Below are 24024 nucleotides of genomic sequence, written 5' to 3' on the forward strand. Positions count from 1 at the left end.
ATATATATATATATATATATATATATTTTTTTTTTTGTGTGTGTGTAGCATTGCTCCTGATTCCGGGTTTGGCCAGAAACAACGGCTCAGAAACAACGTGCCTAATTTAATGAATCCAGCCTTGGTATTCGAGACTCGAGAGAAATTGACAAAGAAAAAAGCAATCCATATCAAACAAGAGAGCCGACAGCTTTAATTAAAGATGAAACTTTAATTAATGGAATTGGAAACGGCGTACGACAAGCATGGGCAAAGCCATTCCAAAATTTTAAAATATGGGAAAGAGGGAAGCCAGAGAGTGACAGATATACATCTATCTAATTAGAGTAAAAGACATAGATGAATACACGAAAAGTTGGCAAAATTAAAGGGGTAAAGCGGAGAAGGTGGCTGGAGCTGAGCTGGAGGTAAAAAATTCTTAGTATGCGCATATACAAAGAAAATTTTCAATTTGCCCCAAAATATGCAATCTTGGCTCCCTACCTCCAAAAAAAAATTATAAATTGGCTCATAAAATTCAAAAGTATATGTTTTATTCTATCCCTTTGCTCAGTTGTCAAGAATAATTACAATTACCATTGGATAATAACAAAATAAATTAAAGCACAAATTTGGTGCAAAGAAATCCAATTGCCCAAAAAATAATATGAATTATCTGTGGACAAAAAAACTCAATTGCCTCAAAAATAACATGTATTACCTATAGACAAACTAATATTGAGGACAAAAATAAAGCACAAATTTGACATTATCAAATATATAAATTTTTATGTGAACTGTGAAGTGTTTAATGTTATATATTTTAAGTTACTTTTTAAAAAGCTTTTAATTATGTTTGTTGGAATAATAATGTTTATTTTTTTATTAAAAAAAATTATATAATGAGTATGCTATAATAAATTGTTTGATGGTAAGCATTCGTTGGTGGGTTCCACATACGATGTAGTGGTATCACAAATGGTAAGCATTCATTAGTGGTCACATAAAGTAGAATAAGGAAGACTCTCAAGTTATGCCACAAGTTCTAACTATTTCTGCAATATATGCCCCTGGACAAAGTACAAGGTGAACAATCAAGATTCAGGAAATCAAGGGCCTATAGTGGTCAAGCTTTTGTTTTCCTTGTAATTAGAGAAACTAGTCACAAAACTAGTCACTAACCAATGCAATGTACAAAATTCTTTTAACCAAATGTTAAAATTCTTCTAAAAAAAATAATAAAAAAAATAAAAACCAAACAAACGAACAAACAAACAAATGAATGTTAACATATCTAGATTTAATTATTCACTAATTACAACTATTTAAAAGTTGAATTATTCTACATACTTGTTAACAGGCGCCTTTAAAGGTGCACTTAAGAATATCAAATATTTATTTATCATAGGAATGCACATTTTAAATAACAAATGATACATTTGTTTATGTAGTTGTTGTACATTGTGATAGTTGTGGGTACCTTTAATGATATTGTATTTTAATTTCTCAAAAAAAAAAACAAATGATATTGTATTTTTTGTAGTTAAATACGTTTGAGGACTATTAAGCCAATTTTAATAAAGCATTAAAAACCCCAAATATAGACATGTAGTAATCGGGCAATAAGACATAAAAATAGGTTTTGTATTATGACGATTTGAGTGATATTGGTTCTTCTCTTTAATCCGTGTATAAAATTCTTTGTATATAAATATAATCATCACAAGTATACTGCATGTAATATGTATAACTTATCAATAAAAAATAAAAATAAATACAATTCGTGTGCCCACAAATTTTTTTTTTTAAAATAAATACACATGTTGTTCCTGCATGTAGAACCAAACTATTAAAGTTGGAGTTTTTTCTTATTTTAATAAACCATGCATTTACTCTGTTTATATATAATAATAAAAACTGTGCATTTACTCAAAAAAATTGCAGTATCAAATGCCTATACTTAATATTAAGTCATTAAAATTACCACTACACATCCTTGGTGCGATGGTCATTCCACAAGTATAAATGCTTGTGAGATGTGGAGGGCAAGGGCTGAGGTTCAAGTCTCCATGAGGGAGCTTCACACACATATACACTTAGATTAGGTTAAAGTAGAATTCTATCTTGTAAAAAAAAAAAAAGGTCATTAAAATTAATTAGGTATTAAAAAAAAAACATCATTAAAAATATTTAGAATAATAGTAAATGTCATTATTGAGTATTCGTAAGACAAGCTGATTTTTGTCAAGTATTGAATGCTTAGGTTTGAATTAATGACAAATAAAAAATGTTCAAGTTTGTCTTGAACATAAACCAAGCTTTTTTGAGCTTGAGCTCATCAAAAGGTTCAAAAGCTTGAGCTTGGCTTGATTCATTAGTCAAGTTGATCTCAAGTTTAAACTCAAGCTCAATATCAAGCTCTTGAACTCGATATCCAAAACAAGTACGTTATCAAGCTCATTTAGTTTGGAGGACTATAGGTCTAAACTTCCAATTAATTAAAGGCTTAGTAAAATAAAGTTTATTTTTCAAGCTCATACCAAGCTTATTACTAAGCTTATCAATTAACCTAAGCTTGGCTTGTATTTTATCAAACACTATTGTTCATCACAAATCTATTCATGAACAATATTTTATGGAGCCCTATTGGTCACAATCTTATTCCGGCTCAAACTTGACTTGTTTATAAACAAACAAAAATAAATGAATTTTTTATATAATTAAGTTGTTTATGAATGACTTGATTTATTTACACCCTCGATTTCTCACAAAGCAAATGAGAACAATCTTGTCTTGTTTTGTGTCACTCACAAGGGACACAAAACATTGTGCTCTTCCCACTAAAACCCAAACAAAACCCCACTCCCCTCCTTTGAAGTTTGAAAAAATTAACATTTTCCTCCCATTGTTTATATTAGTAATGAAATATTCTAAATTTTTATAAGAATCGTTTTACAAAAGTTTAACTATTGTTAGTAAAAAAAAAAAAAAACTGATAAATTTAGAATAGAAATGTAAAATTTATCATAAAGGAAATATACTTAGAAAATAAATTTAGAATAAAACTGTCTGAATTTTTAATATATATATATATATATATATAACGATAGTTAACTAGGAAAAGAAAACTAATTGGTACAAAAAGAAAATAAATAAAAAAATATATAAGTTGTTGTTATCCGGAAAATATTTTAAAAAAATTTAAGAGAGTTTATTTTCATTGATTTATTGGCTTAAAAAAAGTCGTATAACTGTTTCTAGATGCAATTTTATAGTCATAAACAACAATACCTTACAAAAATTGAAATATTAAAATACATACATACATACATATATATATATATATATAGAGAGAGAGAGAGAGAGAGAGAGAGAGAGAGAGAGAGAGAGAGAGAGAGAGAGAGAGAGAGAGAGAGAGAGCATTCTATCTAGTCTTGGCGCAAATCTCACACTTTACGTCCTCTAATAATAAAAAGCCACATTAGCATTTCACTGGACAATGAAATAAATCTGTCACACACAATTCTTCTTCCTAAAACCCAATTTCTCTTCCTAAAACCCAATTTCACAAAAATCCAAAAGCCCAGCTTCCACACACAACCGAGAACCAAATCCTTCAACTCTAACTGCTAGAGATACCACTAGTGTAGCAAAAAGGTAGAGCCACCGTTTGACGAAGTGTAGAAAAACATACAAAGAATAACTTTCTAAGATTGTTTTGGTGAGTCTTTTGGCTAAATATTGCTAAAATTAAAACATATTTGCGTTATAGGTATTGTTTGAAGTTATTTGTAGAAATGAGGAAAAAGATTGAATTTCGGCAACAGTGTTGCCGAAATTCAACAAAAAGTAGGAGAGAGAATGAGAAAAAGGAGGAAAGAGAAAAGCCTAATGTCAGGAACAGTAAATCTTGAATTTCAGTAACAGTGTTGCCGAAATTCATCTGCCCAAATTTCTACGCTGCCCGGATGTGTGAGAAGTGCAATAATGAGTGGGTGCCCAAAAAAAAAAAAAAAAAAGTAATTGTGGCAATGGTATTGCCGAAAATGGTAGGGGGAAAAAAAGTGAATGCGGAAGAATTAAAGAAAAATATATAAAGTGTTAAGTACACAATATTTTTACAATATTTTCACAACAAATCACAGGTAACTGGTTATTATTAATTCAATTTAAATTTAACATTGAAAAAAAAAATAACAATAAATAATAACCTAACACTTAGAATTTAAATTTGAATTTGTTAAAAATATTCCCACAATTTCGGCAATACCATTGCCACAATTAGGATTTTTTTTTTTTTCCAAAAATGTGGCAATGGTATTCGGCAATACCATTGCCATAATTGAAAATTTTGTTTTTTTGTTTTTTTAGAAATGAAGTGCACACAATTTTTATAATATTTTTACAATAAATTCTAAGTGTCAGGTTATTACTTATTGTTATTGTTGAATTAAAATAGTAATCTCAATATTAATTTAAATTTGAATTAATAATAACCAGTTACCTGTGATTTGTTGTGAAAATATTATAAAAATATTGTTTACGTAACACTTTATATATTTTTCTTTAATTCTTTCGCATTCACTTTTTTTTTCCCATACCATTTTCGATAATACCATTGCCACAATTACCATTTTTTTTTGGCACCCACTCATTATTGCACTTCTCACACATCCGGGCAGCGTAGGAAATTTGGGCAGATGAATTTCGACAATACTGTTGCCAAAATTCAAGATTTACTGTTCCTGACATTAGGCTTTTCTCTTTCCTCATTTTTCTCATTCTCTCTCCTACTTTTTGTTAAATTTTGGCAACACTGTTGCCGAAATTCAATCTCTCTCCTCATTTCCACAAATAACTTCAAACAATACCTATAACTCAAATATGTTTTAATTTTGGCAATATTTAGCCAAAGACTCTGTTTTGGTGGTTTATTTTTATAAGATTTGTTGATGTGGATCTGATTTATTGTAATGATGGATGATTCAAGTGATATTGACGTTTGCTATGAAATATAATTACTCATTTTTCTTCATAACTGTTTGTTGTTTTTCCTATATGCCAACTTTAAGAGGGTAGAAGAGGGGTGGGGGAAGTGGAAGATGTGAAAGGAAAAAGAGAAATTTTAAGATCTTTAGATCTGTGACGTTATAGGAAAAATGTTGTGGAGCTCTTTTATTGGAGAGCATAATTGCGTAAATCTCATGCTTTACGCTACATCCGGACACAAAATAAAGAGAAAGGTGAAAAAAAGGCGACCGAGTAAAGAGAGAGGTGAATGGGCGATCTGGTTCGATTGTTTATATCGAAAATCCTGACCATAATATATAGTATCATCTAAGGGTCATTCTACTTCTCAAAAAAAAAAAAAAAAAAAAAAAAATCTAAGGGTCATTCTACGGCACCCAAATTCATGATCATAATCTCTTTAATATTGTTAAAGGTAAGGATCAAACAATAAATCCTAGTTTCATTGCATTATTTTGTACATGATACTTTCTGTCTCTGTCAACTCTATCTTTCATGTGTTTTCTGACACAACACTCTTAAAAGATGCTTCAAACCCAATTTTGGAAAGCACCCCCACAAAAAATCAACTCCAACAACTTCTTTAAAATCCAAAAGTATCCAAATTTTAAAAATTGTGTAATTGGTCTTACATTGAAGTAAATAGGCTAAACATCTGATCTGAAACAAATTGGCAAATTCTAAAAACACTTATAATGTAAAAAAATTCACTCAAATTATCTTAAATGGAGATTCTTGAGCCACATTCTTGTAATAAAAAGAAATGCAAAATGAATGTAATATGTGACCTGTGAGCCAATTTCGCCGACAGTAAACCTTAGTTTTCCCTACCTAGAAACTGTTAGAACTCAAATCATCTATTGTTTATTCAAAAAGGTAAAAATAAAGTCTGCCTCTTCTAAGGTTAATCATCTTCTTCTTTCTGAACCAGTGTCCTCTTGCATGCCTCATAGCACATGAAAGATATCCCAGCAGCAGGGGCCAATTTCACACAACTTGGTCCCAACCCTCTATTCAGACCTGGAAGCCCTTCATTTTCAAATATGCTCACAAGAGCATGAAGCATGGTTTGACACTGTCTTCTATTGATAGCTCCAGCGAGCCACCTCAAGTGGGAAAGTTGCAATACTGGAGATTGCACCAGCTGCTGATCCAATTAAAATTTAACACCACCAAAAACCAAAAGTAAAATCTTAAAACCCAGTACATTAAAAAAGAAGATGAAAAATAACCTATCCAACAATGTAGCACTTAAGAAGCAACAAAAACCTGACCACTCAAATAACATGGCAATAATTATAGGTTAAACATGGTTGCTTGTGCTGTGTTACAACTTACAAGTTCTTAATCTTACAAATAAATAATTATAGGTTAAACAGAAAATGCCAAACAACATGTCAGTTAAACTTTAAAGACAAACCACCTGTCAGTTAAATTTGCAAAGAGCAATATATATATATATATATATATCTTATCAAACTCTTTAACACAAGAAGACTTTTGATATAAAGTACACAATTGAGTATCTTTGAAATAAAAACAACATGTAATGAGTCCTCAAAAAGCTTCCATGTCGATAAGCAGAGATCACACTAGTCATGGTCATCAAGTCTAGATTAACAGAAACTTCACGCATAGAGAAAAACAATCTTAATCCTTCCAAACACTCTCCATTCTCAAAATACCCTGAAATCATTGCATTTCATGATATCTTATATCTACTTGGCATTCTATCAAGCACTAACCGTGCACTTTGAACATCACCACATTTCACATACATGGTAATCAATGCATTCACCACATCCACATCTGACTCAAACCCAAATCTTAACACATGCACATAAACCTCCATTCCCTTAACCAAGTCCGGTACACCACCACAAGTCCTCAAAACACAAGGAAAAGTATACACATTAGGCTTAATACCAACCCACAACATCCTATGATACAAATCCAATGCCTCGTCAAAAAAGTAAAAACCCTGCTTTTGCATACCCACCCACCAACACATTCCAAGAAAACACATCCCTCTCCTCCATCTTCCCAAACACATACCAAGCATTAGCCAGATCGCCAAACCTCACAAACATACTCAACAAAGCATTACCGATGCTTACCGAAAAGATAAAATTAGAAGATGTAAACTGTTTGGTAACGGAGAAAACGAAGGAAAGCAAAAGAAGACTTTTGAGCAACTAAAGAGAGGAACCAAATCCGAGATTCGAAGCTTACCGATGAGTGTTGGAGTGATCGAAAAGATATAACGTGAATATTCCGGCGAACAACTCATAAATCTGCTGAAGTTTTGAAGAGTTTTGATGTGTCTGAAGCTTTGAAGCCGTTAGGATTCCGACTAAAACGTGATTGGAGGCTGAGAAAATGAGGGAAAATGAAAACCCTCTTGAAACCCTGAAACGTCTGAGACTCTAAGGGCTGGGCTTTTTTTTTTTTTTGGGTGTGGACTGTGTTGAATTTGGGTGTACTGTTTTTGGGTTAAATGGAGTTTAATAAGTTTTTAGTTAAACTTAAATAATTATTGCGTTTAATTAGGTTGATGTCTATTTAACTCGACTAACAATAAAATAGATTTAGATTTAATTAAAGCGGTAAATTTGAGTTGGCAAAATGAGTTTGTACTCACTTGCCCACCACTTTGAACCATGCACTGTCGGAGGAGTCCAAATCTTCTGTCTCATCAATTGTGCTCCACTTCATGCTCCACTAATAAAACTTGGACAACTAGTCTGTCTCATTAAATGAGATAACTCTGACTTTAATAAGAGAAGCTAGTTGTCTCATTTAATGAGATATCTCATTTATTGAAAAAGGTTAGTTGTCCAAATTTTATTGGTGGAGCATAAAGTGCAGCACAATTGATGAGACAGAAGATTTGGACTCCTGTCGGAGCTGCACGCTACAAGGAATGGAATACATGTAATAATGGGCCAAACCAAGTAATCCAGCGAATGCACTAACAGGCCTACGGGCCATTGGTTTGAATTGTCTGGACTCTGGAAATATCAAATATTAGATGAATGGCCGATCGAGTGAAAATCAAAAGGCTGTAGACAATGAGTTAATGTGGGCCCAAGTTGGATCATAAAGAAAAGGAGGCCAGCCTCAGTGTCAGTGGATCCCGAATACAAATCGCAGTTGATTGCCAATTTGCCATTTCGTTTAGGGATTAAATTATCAATTGTGCTATTCACATTTTCTTATTTCCAGAATTTTGTGTTAACTTAGAATTAGATACCACATAAAATGTGGATGTATCTTTAATAATTAACGGATGTCTCTTCAAAATATGATTATTAAAATCAGTGTGTTTAAAGAAATGTTTGATAAATAACATTGTCGGTTCAATGGTATAAGTTATTGATGTGGCCGCCTAATGCCCCAACTAAAAAAAAGTCCCTAAATTTTAACTTAATTAAGGGGAAATATTAATCAATAAATAAAATAAAATTTTTTATCAAATGAAAAACAAACAAAAAAGAGAAAAATGCTACGTTCACAACATTTTTACAACAAATCATATATAGCAAGTAGTTTAGGCTGTTATTGATAAAAAAAAAAAAAAATTTTAGTGATAGGTTCAAATAGAAAACAAAAAGTAATTATTTTTTTCTTCATAAGAAGTAATTTAATACTTAAGATTTGTTTTGAAAAATATTATGAATGTAACACTTCTAAAAAAAAAAAAAAAAAGAGCAATACACAAATAAATTCACAATTGAGTTAGTAAATTTTTACCAATTCTCATCCAGGTCCACCACTAGCATCACGCTTTTACTTACCGCTATCAATCTTCCACATCAACAAATGTAAAAGGTTTTGTTAAATTTTTTGTGTTTATACACTTTCTATATAATAAAAAATAAATAAAAAATCTATGATTCATATTAATTACTAGTAATTTTACATATAAAACAAGATAATTAATTTTCGCCTTAAGCTCCCAGATACAACAAACTGGCTAATGATTAATTCTCAACTAGAACTACAATCCACTTGAGATACAGAGAGACTAGTCCCAATCATTGAATAATAATTCCTACGTCTAAACTATCTCGCAAACATGGAACAAGCAAACATGGAACAATGGCCGTGAAAACACCAAAAAGATTGTTTCTTCTGGATACCGGGTTATCGTATTATCCCCGGATTTCTATTATCTGGACTGTGGGCATGGTGCTTTGTAGGGAATAATAGCCACTATGATCAACAAAAAAGTGTAAACTCTGGAAATGGAGGATCATGGTGTGCACCTTTCAAGACATGGCAAACCATATACGACTATGATATAACATTTGGGTTGAGCAAAGAGGAGGCCAATCTAGTGTTAGGTGGGGAGGTGTCATTGTGGTCCAAGCAAGCAGACCTTGCAATTTTAAATGCTGGAATATGGCCAAGAGTTTCGACAACGGCAGAGACACTATGGTCTAGGAACTGAGATGAGACAGGTAAGAAAATGTATGCTAAGGCAATAGATAAGTTGAACGAGTGGAGATATAGAATGGTGCAAAGAGATATTGGAGCTAAAACCATTCAGCCACCTTAGTAGGAACCCTGGCATGTGCAGCACAGTTCAGTCTGTTGCTTAGCAATTTCCTTCTTATATACTTTAAAAATAATATTACTAATAACAGTTATTGATTTGATTTTTTTGTATTACTTTTCTTGCTATAGAATGCATTAGTTGAGGAAGATGAATGGTAATTGTATTTAATTTTCCAAATGTATTGAGCTCTCAACTCGTGTCAAATAGTTTGACTCCTCTTTTGTTTTAAATCACTCTGCTGTGTGCAACATAGTTTTCAACAATGAGCCTCAACTTTTTTCATTGATATTTCTTTTACAATTTTTATCCTGCTTTTAAATCTTTCTCTTCACCTATCAAAAAATAAATTAATCTTTCTCTGGGCTCGCACTAGCTTGAGAGGGTGTTATATAAAGGAATTAAGATTATGATGAAGCTATAGAGGAAAATAATGACAAGGACGTGGGGTTTTGGCTATGATACTTTCATTGGTGGAGCTATAATACACTAACAGGTAATCTTCTACTTAGTTTCTGTCACAGTGATTGGATTATTGGATTTTTGTTTGATGTTAACAAAATACTTTAAGGAATTTATAGAATTATTGAAATGAAGGATTTTACATTAATTAATAGAATAATCAACTCAAATTCCTAATAATTGAATGAGTATAATCAATATATATATATATATATATATACTATTATATAACATGTGCTTACGCATGAAAATAATGAATTGTAGTAGTTCTATTGATATTAATTTGAATTATTAAACATATAGAACATAGTTCGACAAGGAAATTTGGAAGCACTAAAGTATCTTTTTCTTGTAATTTTCTTGATATTAGTTACACCAAGTTTCTCATTATCTTGTTATTACGTATATAATTTTAAAAATTACTATTAGATATTACATGTACAATATTAATTCATAATTATTGTTTGTAAAATTTTACTAAATATAACTCAAAATAAAATAATAAATTAGTCAAATAGTATCTCCTAAATTAAATGAGGATAGGTGCATGAAATCGTTTAGCCCAATTACAGTTTATTACATTCAATACCGCATGTTACATTTTACACCATAAACTATGACCCTTGTTAGATTTTACATCCTGTCATTAAGTTTACTATTAATTTGGATGAAAATTCAAAGGTTAAGGTGCAAAATGTAATAAGGAGTATAATTTAAAGTAATAAAGTATAATTTATATTTTTTGTTTTAAAAGCATTAAGAAGAAAGGCAATTAGATCTTTTTATGTGGTGTTATATTTTTCTAGTTAAGTTAACAGCAAACTTAACATCGAAATACAAATTGTAAGAAGGGTCATAATTTACGACACAAAAATTGTATTTGAAAAATTTATGGTGCAAAGTATAAGTATAGTCTAGAGTGGTAAAGTATAATTTTCCTTAAAAAATTGACTCATTAGTTCAAAAAAAAAAAATAATAGTAAAAATCAAAATAATTTACTCTTTATGGAAAGCTAACAAAAGCAAAATTCAGTTAAATTGTTTTTACTTATACAAAAAAAAGAATCATAAATATAAAATCATTTAAACTCTCTTTCTCTAATTTTATATATAAAGTTAGATATATGATTATGATTTTTATGATTTATTTATATTAGACTCCTCATTTTCTACATTAAATTAACTCATTTGGCACAACAATTAAAAAACTCAAATTAGACAAAACATATAACGTAAAATTAGACTTTTATTGAATTCTAATTTAAAATCTAATTAAATTTCCTCTCAATTTTACCTAGTAATATATATATTAGTATGTAACCCGTGTAAAATAATGAATTGTAGTGATGCTAATGATGTTATCTTGGGTTATAAAACATATATGATATTAGATCGACCAAGACATTTGGAAGTACTAAAATAATCTTTTCTTGCAATTTTCATAATATTGGTTACACTAAATTTCTCATTAAACTATTATTATATATCTAATTTTGAAAATCACTATTGAATACTACATATATAATATCTATTCACAATCACTGTCTTTGAAATTCCACTAAATACAACATATAATAAAAAAAAAAAATTGGTCCAATAGTATCTCTTAAATTGAATGGCAATGGAGATAGTTGCATGAGATCCTTTATTTCAAATTTTCAATAACATTTTGTTACATTCAACATCCTAGCAAAAAAAAATATTTGAATAGAAATAGTATAATAATATGCTCACTATAGTGCAAAAGCAACCACCAAAAGCAAATTGCGCATTTCTTCTAATAATTTCATTTCCTTATTTCACATTTAAAATCCGTTTCAAAAACAGAAAACAACTTGATATTAGCAACCTTTGGTCCTTTTCATAACTATTATAGGTAGAAAGAGATGAACTCAACTTAGCTTTATCACCGCGTAGCATATTTTGAATCTCGCAGACACAAGTACAAAAAGAAGAGATTCAAAATCAAAATATGCTACTGAAATTTAAAGCAAAATCAAGTTCGAACTTAATTTTGCTTTAAATTTCAGTAGCATATTTTGATTTTGAATCTCTTCTTTTTGTACTTGTGTCTGCCCTTACCGCAAAATATCCCATGCTGTGTCACCCTTTAAGAATTTAGAGAGTGACACAGCATGAGATATTTTGCGGAATGAGCAGATACAAGTACAAAAAGAGATTCAAAATATGCTACGCGGTGTTAAAGCTAAATATAGTTCATCTCTTCCTACCTTTAATAGGTATGAAAAATACCAAAAGTTGCCAGTATCAAGTTGTTTTTAGTTTTTGAAAACAAATTTTAAACGTGAAATAAAGAAATTATCAAAAGAAAGGCACAGTTTTACCACGCTGTTTTACCCTCTAATTCGTACGGATTACATCGACAAATCTGGAACCCCAAGTAAGCAAGTGACACACAACCTGCATAATGTAAATTACTTAAGTATCGTCTCCAAATGCATAAACTTCTTTTTCTTTTATAATTTTTTAACAAAAATTATAATTAAAGAAAAAAAAAATTGATCATTATGTATTACATGCAATTGTAAATTAAGCCAATGAATCATTAAAAAAAAAAGAAAAAAAAAAAGACAATATTTTTATATATTGCCAGTACGTGAAGGAACTGTACATACTCCCTAAAATTTTCAAGTCTTTTTGTGTGTTTTTCTTTTGAGCTGAATATACACTGTGAAACTGTATATTAAATTCTAATTTTTGTTATACCGTGCAACTTATATTACAATCAAATGACATCTCAAAATAATTTAGAGAGAGAGAGAGGATGAGTGGCTTGGAAGGTCAAGCCAAAACGTGAGTGGTTTCAGGAGATAATTAAATAAAGTGACACCAAATAGTACAAGTCTTTTTGAAGCTGTACCACATGTTATCATGCAAACATTTTTTTTTCTTTTTGGTAAAAAAAAAATGGCTAGAAGAGTACAACCAGTGTGGCTTCTCTACTTGAGAAGTGACTGCAGTAGCACTCTTACCACCCTAACCACTCACAGGATGCAAATATTTTTAATTCCCTATCCTAAGAGAATTCTGAAAAAGTGTGGCAATGGGCTTCTAAATTATACCCATAACTAAAATAAAATCCTCTACAAAATATAATATGTATTTCATCTCTTCAAATAGTCTTCACAAGTATAAGTTCTGTTCTTGTAAGATGAGGTCAAAGGCCAAGGTTTTAAGTGTATTGAGGGAATTTCAGATACAATTTAGATTAGTTTGGGGTTGGATTTATTATTAAAAAAAAATTAAAAAATAAATTTTAAATTAAATATATATATATATATATATCTTTGGCTGGGCTCCTGAGGGCCAACTACCATGTTGTTAGCTCTATGGGCTGGGCTTAAGCTATAAAGTGAAAGAATTCAACGGAAAAACAATTGGATTTTCCACTCATTCAATCCCAATCACAAACCCATAGTTCGTTCTTTGCTCTATACTTTTTCCGATTAGAAAAACTGAAAGCACACACCCATCACCCATCTGTCTCTTAAACAATGACAACCTTGAATAGTTAGCAACATTGAGACCACCCCAAAACCCATCACAAACCCAGATCAACCCCACCATCACAGACCACCCCAAAACCACCGACCAGAGTGAGAGAGAAGAGAAAGAAACATTGAGAGAGATATACCTTGAATAGTTAGCAGATCGGCGGCAGGACAGGCTTTGCCGGTGGCAGCACATCGAGCTTGATCGGCGGCGCAAGAGGCACAAGGATCGGCGGTGAAAGAGAGTAGGAAGGGTTGAGATATGGATCACAAAATTTTCCACCTTTACAATGACAGCGATGCCAATATATCACCACAAAAATGAGAGGCGGGGGCTGAAGGTGAGGGTTTGGGAGTCAAAGGGAGAGAGNGACCAAAGAGCTCTATTTTTTTTTTTTTTTCCAGCTATTCATATAAGACTTGGAAGCACTATTTTCTATTGCTACAGTTCGGCTAAAATGAGTTTGTCCAACCTACACATTTGTCATCTGCTTCTTTAACAACTGATAGTCCTGCACAACTGCCTCTTGGACCAGCTAGTGTTCCCATTCCATTACACAAATAAGACACTGCTTTGCTGCTTGGAGGTATATAACTAAATGCATACCTCTACACTGAATAGCAAGGCAGGCTGCACTTAACAAAGTCATAAGTCCTGAACAGACCAAGCTAGAACCACGCCACTTCCTTCTCTTGATTTTGGACATAGAAAAATCATATTTAAAAAATTGAGATGACAATTACTATTTGTTCTGTTTGTCAATTGTTTTGAAGAATAGACGTTTATGGATACTTATTACAGGTTGAAATCAATCATAATTAAGTCTCTGTATTATGACTTAATTATTCTGATTCAAAGTAGAGTTTATTTTTTCTAAAAGCTTCACTCTATTATTGCAAACAATTAAGTATGACCATTGTTTCATCGTCATGATAGTATGCTTCCAAAACGTGATTTTATTAAAATTTAAAGCACCCAATAATATAAGGTATGTTAAGAGTGTCATTTGAGGTGAAAGTTGTGGAAATTGAAGTACCGTTTGCATGGGATGCTGGTACAAGGGATGCGGTAGTTGAAAGTGATTCCAAGATAGTGGCTGACACTCTACTAGGGTTATGTACTCCTCCTATGGTTGTCTCATGTGAAGCATCAAGGTAATAAACCCGCACATCTCCTGGCAAAGTTTGCTAAAGAAATAGATAATATTGATAATTATGTAACATAGATAAAGGAAAATTTACCGCTAATTAAGTCAGTTATTGCTCACGATGTACTGAATTTATCTTTTCCTTAATAAAGTTACAGTTTTCTCATTTTTTTTTAAAAAAATATGAGGTATGTGAGAGATTTGATTATAAATTCGCTATGCAATCACACATTGCTTTATGCAAAATACATTATATTCATAGATGACATTGGGTTCTTCAACTATGCCCTTAGAAACATAGACTATATCTTATTATTGAAGAAACAAAAATAAAAATTGACACATGTTACAGATTCTTACAGCTCCAAGGTCGGCTAATATTTTTTTTCCCTTCAATTCTTCCCCCATGATTGAATCTGCAAACCACTTAGCCTGACCCTTTCCAAAGCTGGAAAATTCATTGGTGAGATTGCAAAAATCAAGGCCAAAAGAAAAACTGAAATAATCGACCAATTTGGAGTCTGGGTAATGGTCAGGAGTGAAGAAAAATAACAAAAGCAGAGGAAGTAGGCATTGATTACAAAGAAATTAATGTACCCATCTTGAATGAGGAGAACAATTACTTAGTATGAGAACACAATTACTGAGTCTGATCATTGGTATCAAGAAGCACTGCTAAAACAGAAAATATGGCCGAAAGATATGCCAAACAAAACGCCAAAAATTTATCATCGATTATGGCCCGAACTGAACAAAAATAGCTAAAACAAAGGGTGAGGTTGAGTCCCAAGAACAAAAACTTCATGCGCTCATTTAGAACGGCAAGAACAATTAATGAGTTTGAGATCCCAACTATCAAAGAATTACAAATGAGGAACAGCCAAAAAATGCCATCTTTCAAAGCAATGGCTGTCCCTGCTTTGTGTTCACACACTAGGGTGGTATTGGACCGAGTCAGATGAATGGTAACAGGATCATTACTACTCCCTACCGTTGTATTGAAGGGAGTCTGATCATTGGTTCCATTATGACTACTCCCTACCTTTGTGGTATTGATGCACTGACCATTATCTTGCCAAACTCCACCAGGAGGGCTGAGTACCGCTTGAAAGCCGATTGTTACAAGCAGTACTGCAACCACCAGAAGCATACTGCGCTTTTCTTCTGATAAGCTCCTTAATTCACTTTTAATATACAAGCTCGAAAGCGTAGAACGATTTGGTATTGGCAGCCATTCCATTGGATGCCATTTAAATGTAGAAAGAGAAACACCCGAATCAGCTCCAGCACGGTGTAGCATAACTCTAATCTCTCTGTTGTCTACTTCTTGTGTCTGTCCTTGCAAGATGTCCCATGCTGTTTGACCCTCTATATTCTTATGGTTTACAACGACAAAACGGGAACTCCAAGCGAGTAAGTGTCTCACGGCCTGCGTAATGTAAATCAGTCAAGTCTTGTCCTTGGTCCGTTCTTAATCCAAATGCATAAGTTTCTTCTTTTGTATATAAAATTTATAATTATAATTAAAAGGAAAAGAAATGATCATATATTATTGATATTATTATATTATTTGCTGAGAGATCATAATGTATTAAATAAGGATGTCAAAAAAAAAAAGTATTAAATATAATTACAAAGCCACTAGATCATTAAAAGAGAATGAAACTGTACCTAAACCAAAGGAAGCCATCACTCCCTACAATTTTAAACATCTTTATTAAATGGTAGATTTAGGTATAAAATATTTTGAATTTTGAAAAATAAAAAGAAAGAAATTTACTTGACCCAAAAAATGAGTTTTGTTTCAAAAGTAAAATGTTCATCTAGACTATTCTGGTTGGTTATTTTATGTTTTTCTTTTTCCCCCTTTTATTCATAATTTGTTAGCACTTAGTAGATGTTAATGGAGAGAGCTTGCCTGGGTTTGATTTTTTGACACTGCAATGTGTAACACAGTGTTGCCTTCATTGTCCTTCCAGTTCAAGACTACTTTTTCATTAAAATTTTTAGAATAATTTCTTTCAAGCCATCCCATCAAGAATTTGAAAGCCTCAAGATTGTCATATTTGAGGGCAATATGCAAAGCCGTCTCGTTTCGCACCATCACATCTGTAATAGAATTAGGACAAACTAATAGAAATTTGTCCAATAGATCAAGATTATCACCGTTTGCTACTACATAGTGTAAAGGAGTGATATGCTCTCTTCCTTTGACACGAACAAGGTCTCCATCAAATTGTAGAAGCCGACGCACCAGCTCGATTTGCCCATTTTGTAGTGCAACGTGAATAGGGCTAAACCCATTTTGATTTAGTTTCCGAGCAAATGAGGGCTTTAAACCTATCATCTCCTTGGCAAATTGGATGTTCCCAACAGATGCGGCTATGTGTAAAGGAGTATTAACAAATGGTAGCTCATCGATGTGCTCCAAAAGTTTTACATCCTCCCCAATTAAGTTGTAAAATTCATCAATATCATTATAATTGCTTCGAGTAACTGCAGAAAGAGATGAACCCGATGAAGCTCCAGCATTGCGTAGCAAAATCTTGATCTCTCTGTTGTCTACTTGTGTTTGTCCTTTGAAGATGTCCCATGCTGTTTTACCCTCTGAATTCTTATGGTTTACACGGATGAATCCAAAACCCCATGCGAGTAGGTGATTCACAGCCTGCATAATGTAAATTATTCAACCTCGTCCTTGGTTCGTTCTTAATCCAAATGTATAAACTTCTTTTTCTTTTATAATTTGTTAACTAAATTTATAATTAAAGAAGAAGAAAAAATTATCATAATACATACTATTACAAAGCCACTGAATCATTAAAAGATAAAATAATTTTTGATATAATACTAGTGATAAAAATGGAATTATGCGTAGACCAAGGGAGGCCATAGCTCCCTAAATTTTATACATTTTTAAATTGTATATTTAGATATAAAATATTTTAAATTTTTAAAAGAAAAAAAAATTTACTTCTCCCCAAAGAAATATTTTTAGTTCAAATAATTCAAAAAAACAGACCGAAATGGTTGGAAACCGTCGGTTTCGGTGGCATTTTGGTTTCAGTCGGTTTCGGTCGGGTTTCGGGTTTCCAAAGAGAGGGCTATTGAGATTTTCAAAACCCTAACTTTAATCACATAAAAAAAATAAAAAGAAAAAAAGCAATTAAGCAATAGAGGAGTTGAACAAAGCTGATGAACGAAGTTGATACAAAGCGACAGAGAAAGAAAAAAGAAGAATCATACCGTGAGAAAAGAAGGAAGATGATCGCGTTGTGGGGAGATCGGTGTGGGGAGGCTATCGTGTGGAGGCTGGTGTGCAGAGGCTGGCGGCAGAAAGAAGATCTGGAATGACCGTGGAGCCTGGTGTGTGAGAGTGACTGTGGAGCCTGGTGTGTGAGAGTCTGTGTTTTAGAGTGAGAATAAGATGAGTGAAACGTGTGCTTTATAGAAGCTATGTACTGTGCTTTTCTTTTTTTTCTTTTTTTTTATTATTTTAACTTCGTGATTTTCATCCATGGGGCCAACTACTCTCCTCTGTCTCTCTTTTTTTATAATCCTCGCAAGCCTTTTCTTTTCTCCAATTTTTTTTTGTTAATCTTTTTTGAAATAACTGTATATTCTCTCTCTCTCTCTCTCTCTCTCTTTTTTGAATCATTTATAAATTTTGGTTAAAAAACATTCATTAGTCCCTACAGCTTCTCCGCAAAGAACATGTAGGGGAGTGGAATTAGTAGTCAAAAAAGAAAGAATAAAGAGTAGAAGGAAGAAGGAAAAGGAGAAAAAGAGGCATGAGATGGTTCAAAGAAAAAGAAAGATGGTTGACGTGAGAAAAAGAAAGAAAAAGGTCGGTGGGCCATTTGGGAATTTTATTGTTGGATATAATAAAAAATTAAATAAATATGTTTATTTAAATAATATAACTGATAGAATAGACAAATTCTTAATTAAACCATACAAATGATGTATATTGCTTACCATAGGAATGACTTTTTTTCCCAAGAAAAACATTAAAGAAAAAGAACACACACATTTTTGACTTTGAAGCAACGAAGAAAATCCTAAAATTGCAACAACATTCACATCTCAAAATTCTATCCCATTCTATTTTACCATCTCAAAAAACTACTTTATCACTTATACTATACCATTTTACAATACTCTCAGCATCCCAACTTTTATTTTACAATACAACATATTAAAATAATATATCTCAAAACTTAAATAAAAACAAAAACCCAAAAACCAGGTGAGAGAGAGAGAGTAATTGATAAAGTAAGTGAATAAATATTAGTTTTTTTTTTTTTTAATACAATTGTGCACTATAGTACAATTGCAAATTTTTTTGCAATAGTTGATTTTTACAAGTTTCGATGTGTGGGGGGTTTTGGACTTTTATACTAGATATTCCCCGCATATGGCATATGTCATTTCTAACGTGAATGCTCTATGGCATTTCCTTGTTATTCAACAAACCCATTCCATAATACTCGGTTTTCTCCTACATTATCATTTGCCTGCTCCGAATGTCGGTCTTACCTGCTCCACACGTCTATCAGTGTCAAGTGACAAGGATTTGTGGACCCTTTGAAGCTTGTTTTCTTTATATTGGAGCTTTGCACGCAAAAGATTCCTGCTAATTTTCTTTTTTTCCTAAAGAAATTTTAAATGAAGAATTCAATCACTGATGCACATTAAAAAAAAAATTACAATTCATAAAATTAAAAAACAAGTTGGTTTTTATTCGAGATAAAATTGAACTACCCTAAGACTATTATTTCTATATATGAATTTAGACAATTACATTGTTTGAACACTAATATTACCCGATAAGGACTAGCAGATAAGTATGGGAACTTATTTCAATCTTATTCAAATTTATATTCCATCCTATAAGATTACTTTTTATTTTTTTTATGGGAATCCTATAAGATTACTAACACTAATCTAATCTGAATTCTGAATACCCAGCTAAGTTTATCATATCACGTTTTGCTTCTATTTAAAAAACGGTGAGTTTACTAATTTTTCCTTTCATTTACAAAGAAAAAAAAATCGATGCAACCCGTGTCATAAATAACACGCTTGCATTATTTTGAATTTGAAGGCTTAGATTCACAAATCAAGTTTGATCCAACATCCTTAAATTTGCAACATATAACATATTCAAACATTTACCATACATTCTTGTTGACTATAAAGTGTAAACCCTCCCCTTTGTGTGAAAAGAAAAGTAACACTAGGAAAAAAAAAGTTGCAATGTGAATATTCTTACTAATTTCCACATTCCCAAGGAATTAATCTTCCTTCAGGCTCATGAATTTGGACCTAAACTTCAAGAGATTAATAAGCCATTGCTACGAAACTTAGACACACTCTCCAATAAAAGAAAATGACCATATATTTCGTGACCAAATAACATTTTTCACGTGCTCAACCATGTGTGCCACTAGGTCTCAATATTTTAACAACAACGTGGTGTTGTTGGCAGTAGTATTTCCTAGAAAAATCTTTTCAATTTGACTAAAACAAAGAAAATGGAATTAAGGGAAAAATAAATTCCAAATATTAAGTTTATGCTGCCAGTACCAAATTCGTGTACTCATAAAATATGAGGGCACACACTAAACTATTCATTTTTAAAAATATTTTTTTAAAAATTGAAAAAGCTGTTTTTTTTTTTTTCTGAGAATTTTTTTTAATAATTAATTATTTTGTGCACATTACCAAAACCCTATTTTCAAACCGTAGAAACTTAAAAAATAGTCGTTAGCTTTTGCGTGTTTCACTACAGTAGTGCTTAGCACACTAATAGTGACTGAAATTGCTGTACTTCAGGCTATGTCTAAAAAATCAATCAGTGCTTAGCACACTCCTTGATAATAAATAATGGGTAATAAATAAAGTGACTGATAAGAAGTACGCTCATGAAATCCTAAGATTTAGTGTGATGATGATATTATTTGATGAAAGAAACTTTTTATTATTTTTTTATTGTTATTTTTTAAGAAACAGTTTGAAAACAATTTATTTATCTGAAATTAAACTTTTTGTTAAAAATATTGTAAATAAAACTACAAAATTAACTAAAATAGTACAATGAGACTCATTAATAGTACTAAAAAGTACAATAAGAGCCATGAATAATAGTAAAAATAAGCATAATAATAACAAAAATAAACTAAATAGTAAAAGAAAACTATATTTTTCAGGCAATTCCAAATGCAACATAACTGTGCACACACTTAATTACACTTTCTCACAAAGTTCAAATACATTACTTAACTCAAAGTACCACTACCAAAGAATTTGAAGATAAAACTATTAAATACGAGTAAAAAATAATTTCAATTAGATGTGATATTGATATAAATTAATATGATGAAAATGTGATATTGTCATATTGGTACCGACTAATATGAAAATAATTTCTGTGCGGCACCCGAAGTGTTGGGCCTACTCAACCCCAAGTCTCCGTCCCAAAACACGCGGTCTTTGGGCCCAATCCTCATTTCGCCCCAAGGCCCAACCCTTGCTATCACAGCTCGGGAGTGCCGAGCTTCATTAGTAAGTTATGATCGGCATAATTTTTACCGAGCACTTTTATTCTTTTCAACAGACTCTTTATCTTACTCTATTCCATTTAAATATTATTTTTTTGAGAGCAAATTACAACTTATCCATCTATGATTTGGCTAAAATTTAAATTGCCTACTTGTGGTTTAAAATTTGACACTCTACTTACCTGAGTTTGACTAAAATTTTAGTTGCATTATTGTGATTTGAAATTATATGATGCAATTGTTCCAATGGATAGTTTTTTTTTTTTTTTAATCTTATTTGATCTTGTAGTTTCTGTTTTTGAGGAAATAGATATAAAAGTGAAGCAAAATTAAAAATATATATATATATATATATATATAAAATTCTAATTTTAACAGGAGTGGATTATAAAAATCTAACTGAGTTAATTTTAGTGGGTAAAATGTCAAATTTCAAACTACAGATAGACAACTTAAATTTTGGCCAAATCACATGTGAGTAAATTGTAATTTTCCATATTTTTTCATTCATTCTTTAATTTTCATTAATTATTTTTTAACTTCATTTATTCATTCCCAACAACCATATTTTTTAATTTTTATTATTTAATTATTAATATTCGTTAACTTTTCATTACCTCAACACTTATCTAATCTTAATCTAAGAGATTATTATTCTTATTCGTTAATTAAGTTATAATTAATTTTCCTACTTTCAAAAAAAAAAAAAAATCCTTAAAAACCATACTTATTTGTTTCTTTAATAAAATCTTATCATTAAATCCATGGTTTTAAAAATCGATACGGTCAAAGAATCGGGAGTAGTTTTTGGTTTTATGATCGAACTGAGGTCAAACCATGATCAAATTGATAATGATGTCATAAATAAATAACAAATTGTTATAAAATAAATAAATAATCTTATAATTAGTCGTTTTAATTAAAAAAATTAATTAATAGTAAAACATTAAACATTAACTTACCAACTTTTAAATACCACTTCACAAAATTCACATAACAAAAACAAATAAACATATAGAGGTAGCAACAAGCCTACCACAAAGTATTTTATTTATTTTTTAATTTTTCAAATAGCAAAAAGCAAGCGCACCAATGGGTAACAATATCGATGCAAAACACAAAAGCTTGTATTGTACATGAAACACAAATTAAAAACACCAAAAGCTTAGTAGTAATCGAAAACTTTCATTCGCTTCTTTACTTTCCAGCCACCTTCTCCGCTTTACCCTTTAATTTTGAGACCTTTTTTTCTTTCCCTCTTTCCCATTTTGGAATGGAGTCAAGCGTCTATCTGTCTCTGTGTTTCACTCACTCTAGTTAGATTTAAATGTATATCTATCAGTTTTTCTGTCTTCCCTCTTTCCCATTTTTTAAAAATTTGGAATGACTTTTGACGTTGACATCCAATAAACAATTTGAACAAGGGTTTGATTAAGTTGCTTTGCCTATGCTTGTCGTACGTCGTTTTCAGTTCCATTAATTAAAGTTTCATCTTTAATTAAAGCTGTCTAGAAACATAGATTATTCTATAATTTTTTTGTCATAATTCTAACGTGGCAGATTATGAGCGGTTAACTATCACTTACACATAGATTCACTATTTTTTCTTTACCAATCACACTCTACCATGTCATAATTGTAGCAAAACATTGTGAAAAATTATGTGGTCCTATTTTCTTTTTTCTTATCTACTCTCACTCTCATTTCTTCTGATCTTTCTCTTATTTCTCTATTTTTCTTAACTTTTTTTTAATTAATGGTTGAGACTGAAAGTTGCTTTTTGTAACTATCAATCTCAACAATTGATAATAATTGCACCCGGTGCAATATTTTAGGAACTACACCGGATCCAAATCCAGTTGTAAGCAATTGAAATCTCAGTATTTCACTCACAGACTGTGGAGTGCGGACTCAACTTTTCAACTCAAACACACCGTTTGAAGCTACTACAAATAGAAAAAGTAAAAGAAAAAAATTTCTTACTATAAATAGAAAAAGGGAAAAGAGAAGAAAAGAAAAAGAAAAAGAAAGACAAAGGCCGACTTGACTTATACTTATACAAACCGGAATCTCAGTATCTCACTCCGTCTCTCCATCTCCTCCGCTTGCTGCTACTCTTTTCTTTAGGTACTTCTTTCACTCATCTCATTATGTGTTAGACTCTCATTTTTTATTCTTCTCTCTCACTTTATTTTTATTATTCATCGTTTTCTTTTACTGCAAATAGAAAAAAGTAAAAGAAAAAGATTTCTTACTATAAATAGAAAAAGGAAAAAGGAAAAAGGAAAAGAAAAAGAAAAAAAGAAAGACAAAGCATATATCCTACTAGGGTACATTGTACAATAATTGTGTTGTAAAGCCGATGTACACTTAATCCAAAATTTTAGAACTCTTGTATATATCCTACTAGGGTACATTGTACAATAAACCATGCTAATATCAAAGATATAGCTGTTAGGATTTTATTGTGTGAACATGAGGGCATATGTTAATAAAACTCATAAAAGAATTCTTATATACACAAAGCATATTCCAATTTAGAGTCGTGATTTAGACACACTTTTTTTTTTTTGTTCTTTCTTTAATGAAAAGTATTTGTAACATACCCTAAACAAGCAAGCATGACTAGCCCCTCCAAATCCGCCCACTCTTTGATTTGGACTAGGGCAGGCACTGTGAAATGAACTGGCTTTTTGGCCTTTAGGATAGCCATCTACCACATGACCCACAAAAATTTTCTCTCTCTCTCTCTCTTCTCTCTCTCTCTCTCTCTC

The 24024-nt window shown here is 31.5% G+C and overlaps 1 protein-coding gene and 2 long non-coding RNA genes across 3 annotated transcripts; all 3 read right to left on the reverse strand.

Moving 5' to 3' along the window:
- Positions 1-5703: 5703 nt before the first annotated feature.
- On the reverse strand, positions 5704-7791 carry LOC136066318 (uncharacterized). Its single transcript, XR_010627766.1, has 2 exons — positions 7240-7791; positions 5704-6151 (listed from the first exon to the last, which is right to left on the reverse strand). It is a non-coding gene; the product is annotated as an uncharacterized LOC136066318 (long non-coding RNA).
- A 3847-nt stretch (positions 7792-11638) lies between these two features.
- On the reverse strand, positions 11639-13906 carry LOC136066317 (uncharacterized). Its single transcript, XR_010627765.1, has 2 exons — positions 13683-13906; positions 11639-12448 (listed from the first exon to the last, which is right to left on the reverse strand). It is a non-coding gene; the product is annotated as an uncharacterized LOC136066317 (long non-coding RNA).
- Positions 13907-15236: 1330 nt separating this feature from the next.
- Positions 15237-17574, reverse strand: LOC136066319 (ankyrin repeat-containing protein BDA1-like). The gene is made up of 2 exons (XM_065770436.1): positions 16606-17574; positions 15237-16116 (listed from the first exon to the last, which is right to left on the reverse strand). Exons 1-2 carry the CDS (start codon positions 17359-17361, stop codon positions 15328-15330), a joined length of 1545 nt encoding a protein of 514 aa, XP_065626508.1. The 5' UTR covers positions 17362-17574; the 3' UTR covers positions 15237-15327.
- Positions 17575-24024: the final 6450 nt, after the last annotated feature.

This window comes from Quercus suber, unplaced genomic scaffold (genome assembly GCF_002906115.3).
Source record: "Quercus suber isolate HL8 unplaced genomic scaffold, Cork oak 2.0 scaffold_31, whole genome shotgun sequence".
NCBI classification, from domain to species: domain Eukaryota; kingdom Viridiplantae; phylum Streptophyta; class Magnoliopsida; order Fagales; family Fagaceae; genus Quercus; species Quercus suber.

Excerpts from the sequence above, each read along its gene's own strand:
- LOC136066319 (XM_065770436.1), bottom strand. The coding sequence starts at position 17,361 with ATGCAGGCTGTGAATCACCTACTCGCATGGGGTTTTGGATTCATCCGT. Across the intron at positions 16,117-16,605 it reads TGTCAAAAAATCAAACCCAG|GCCGTGAGACACTTACTCGC; the intron begins GCAAGCTCTCTC and ends TACATTACGCAG.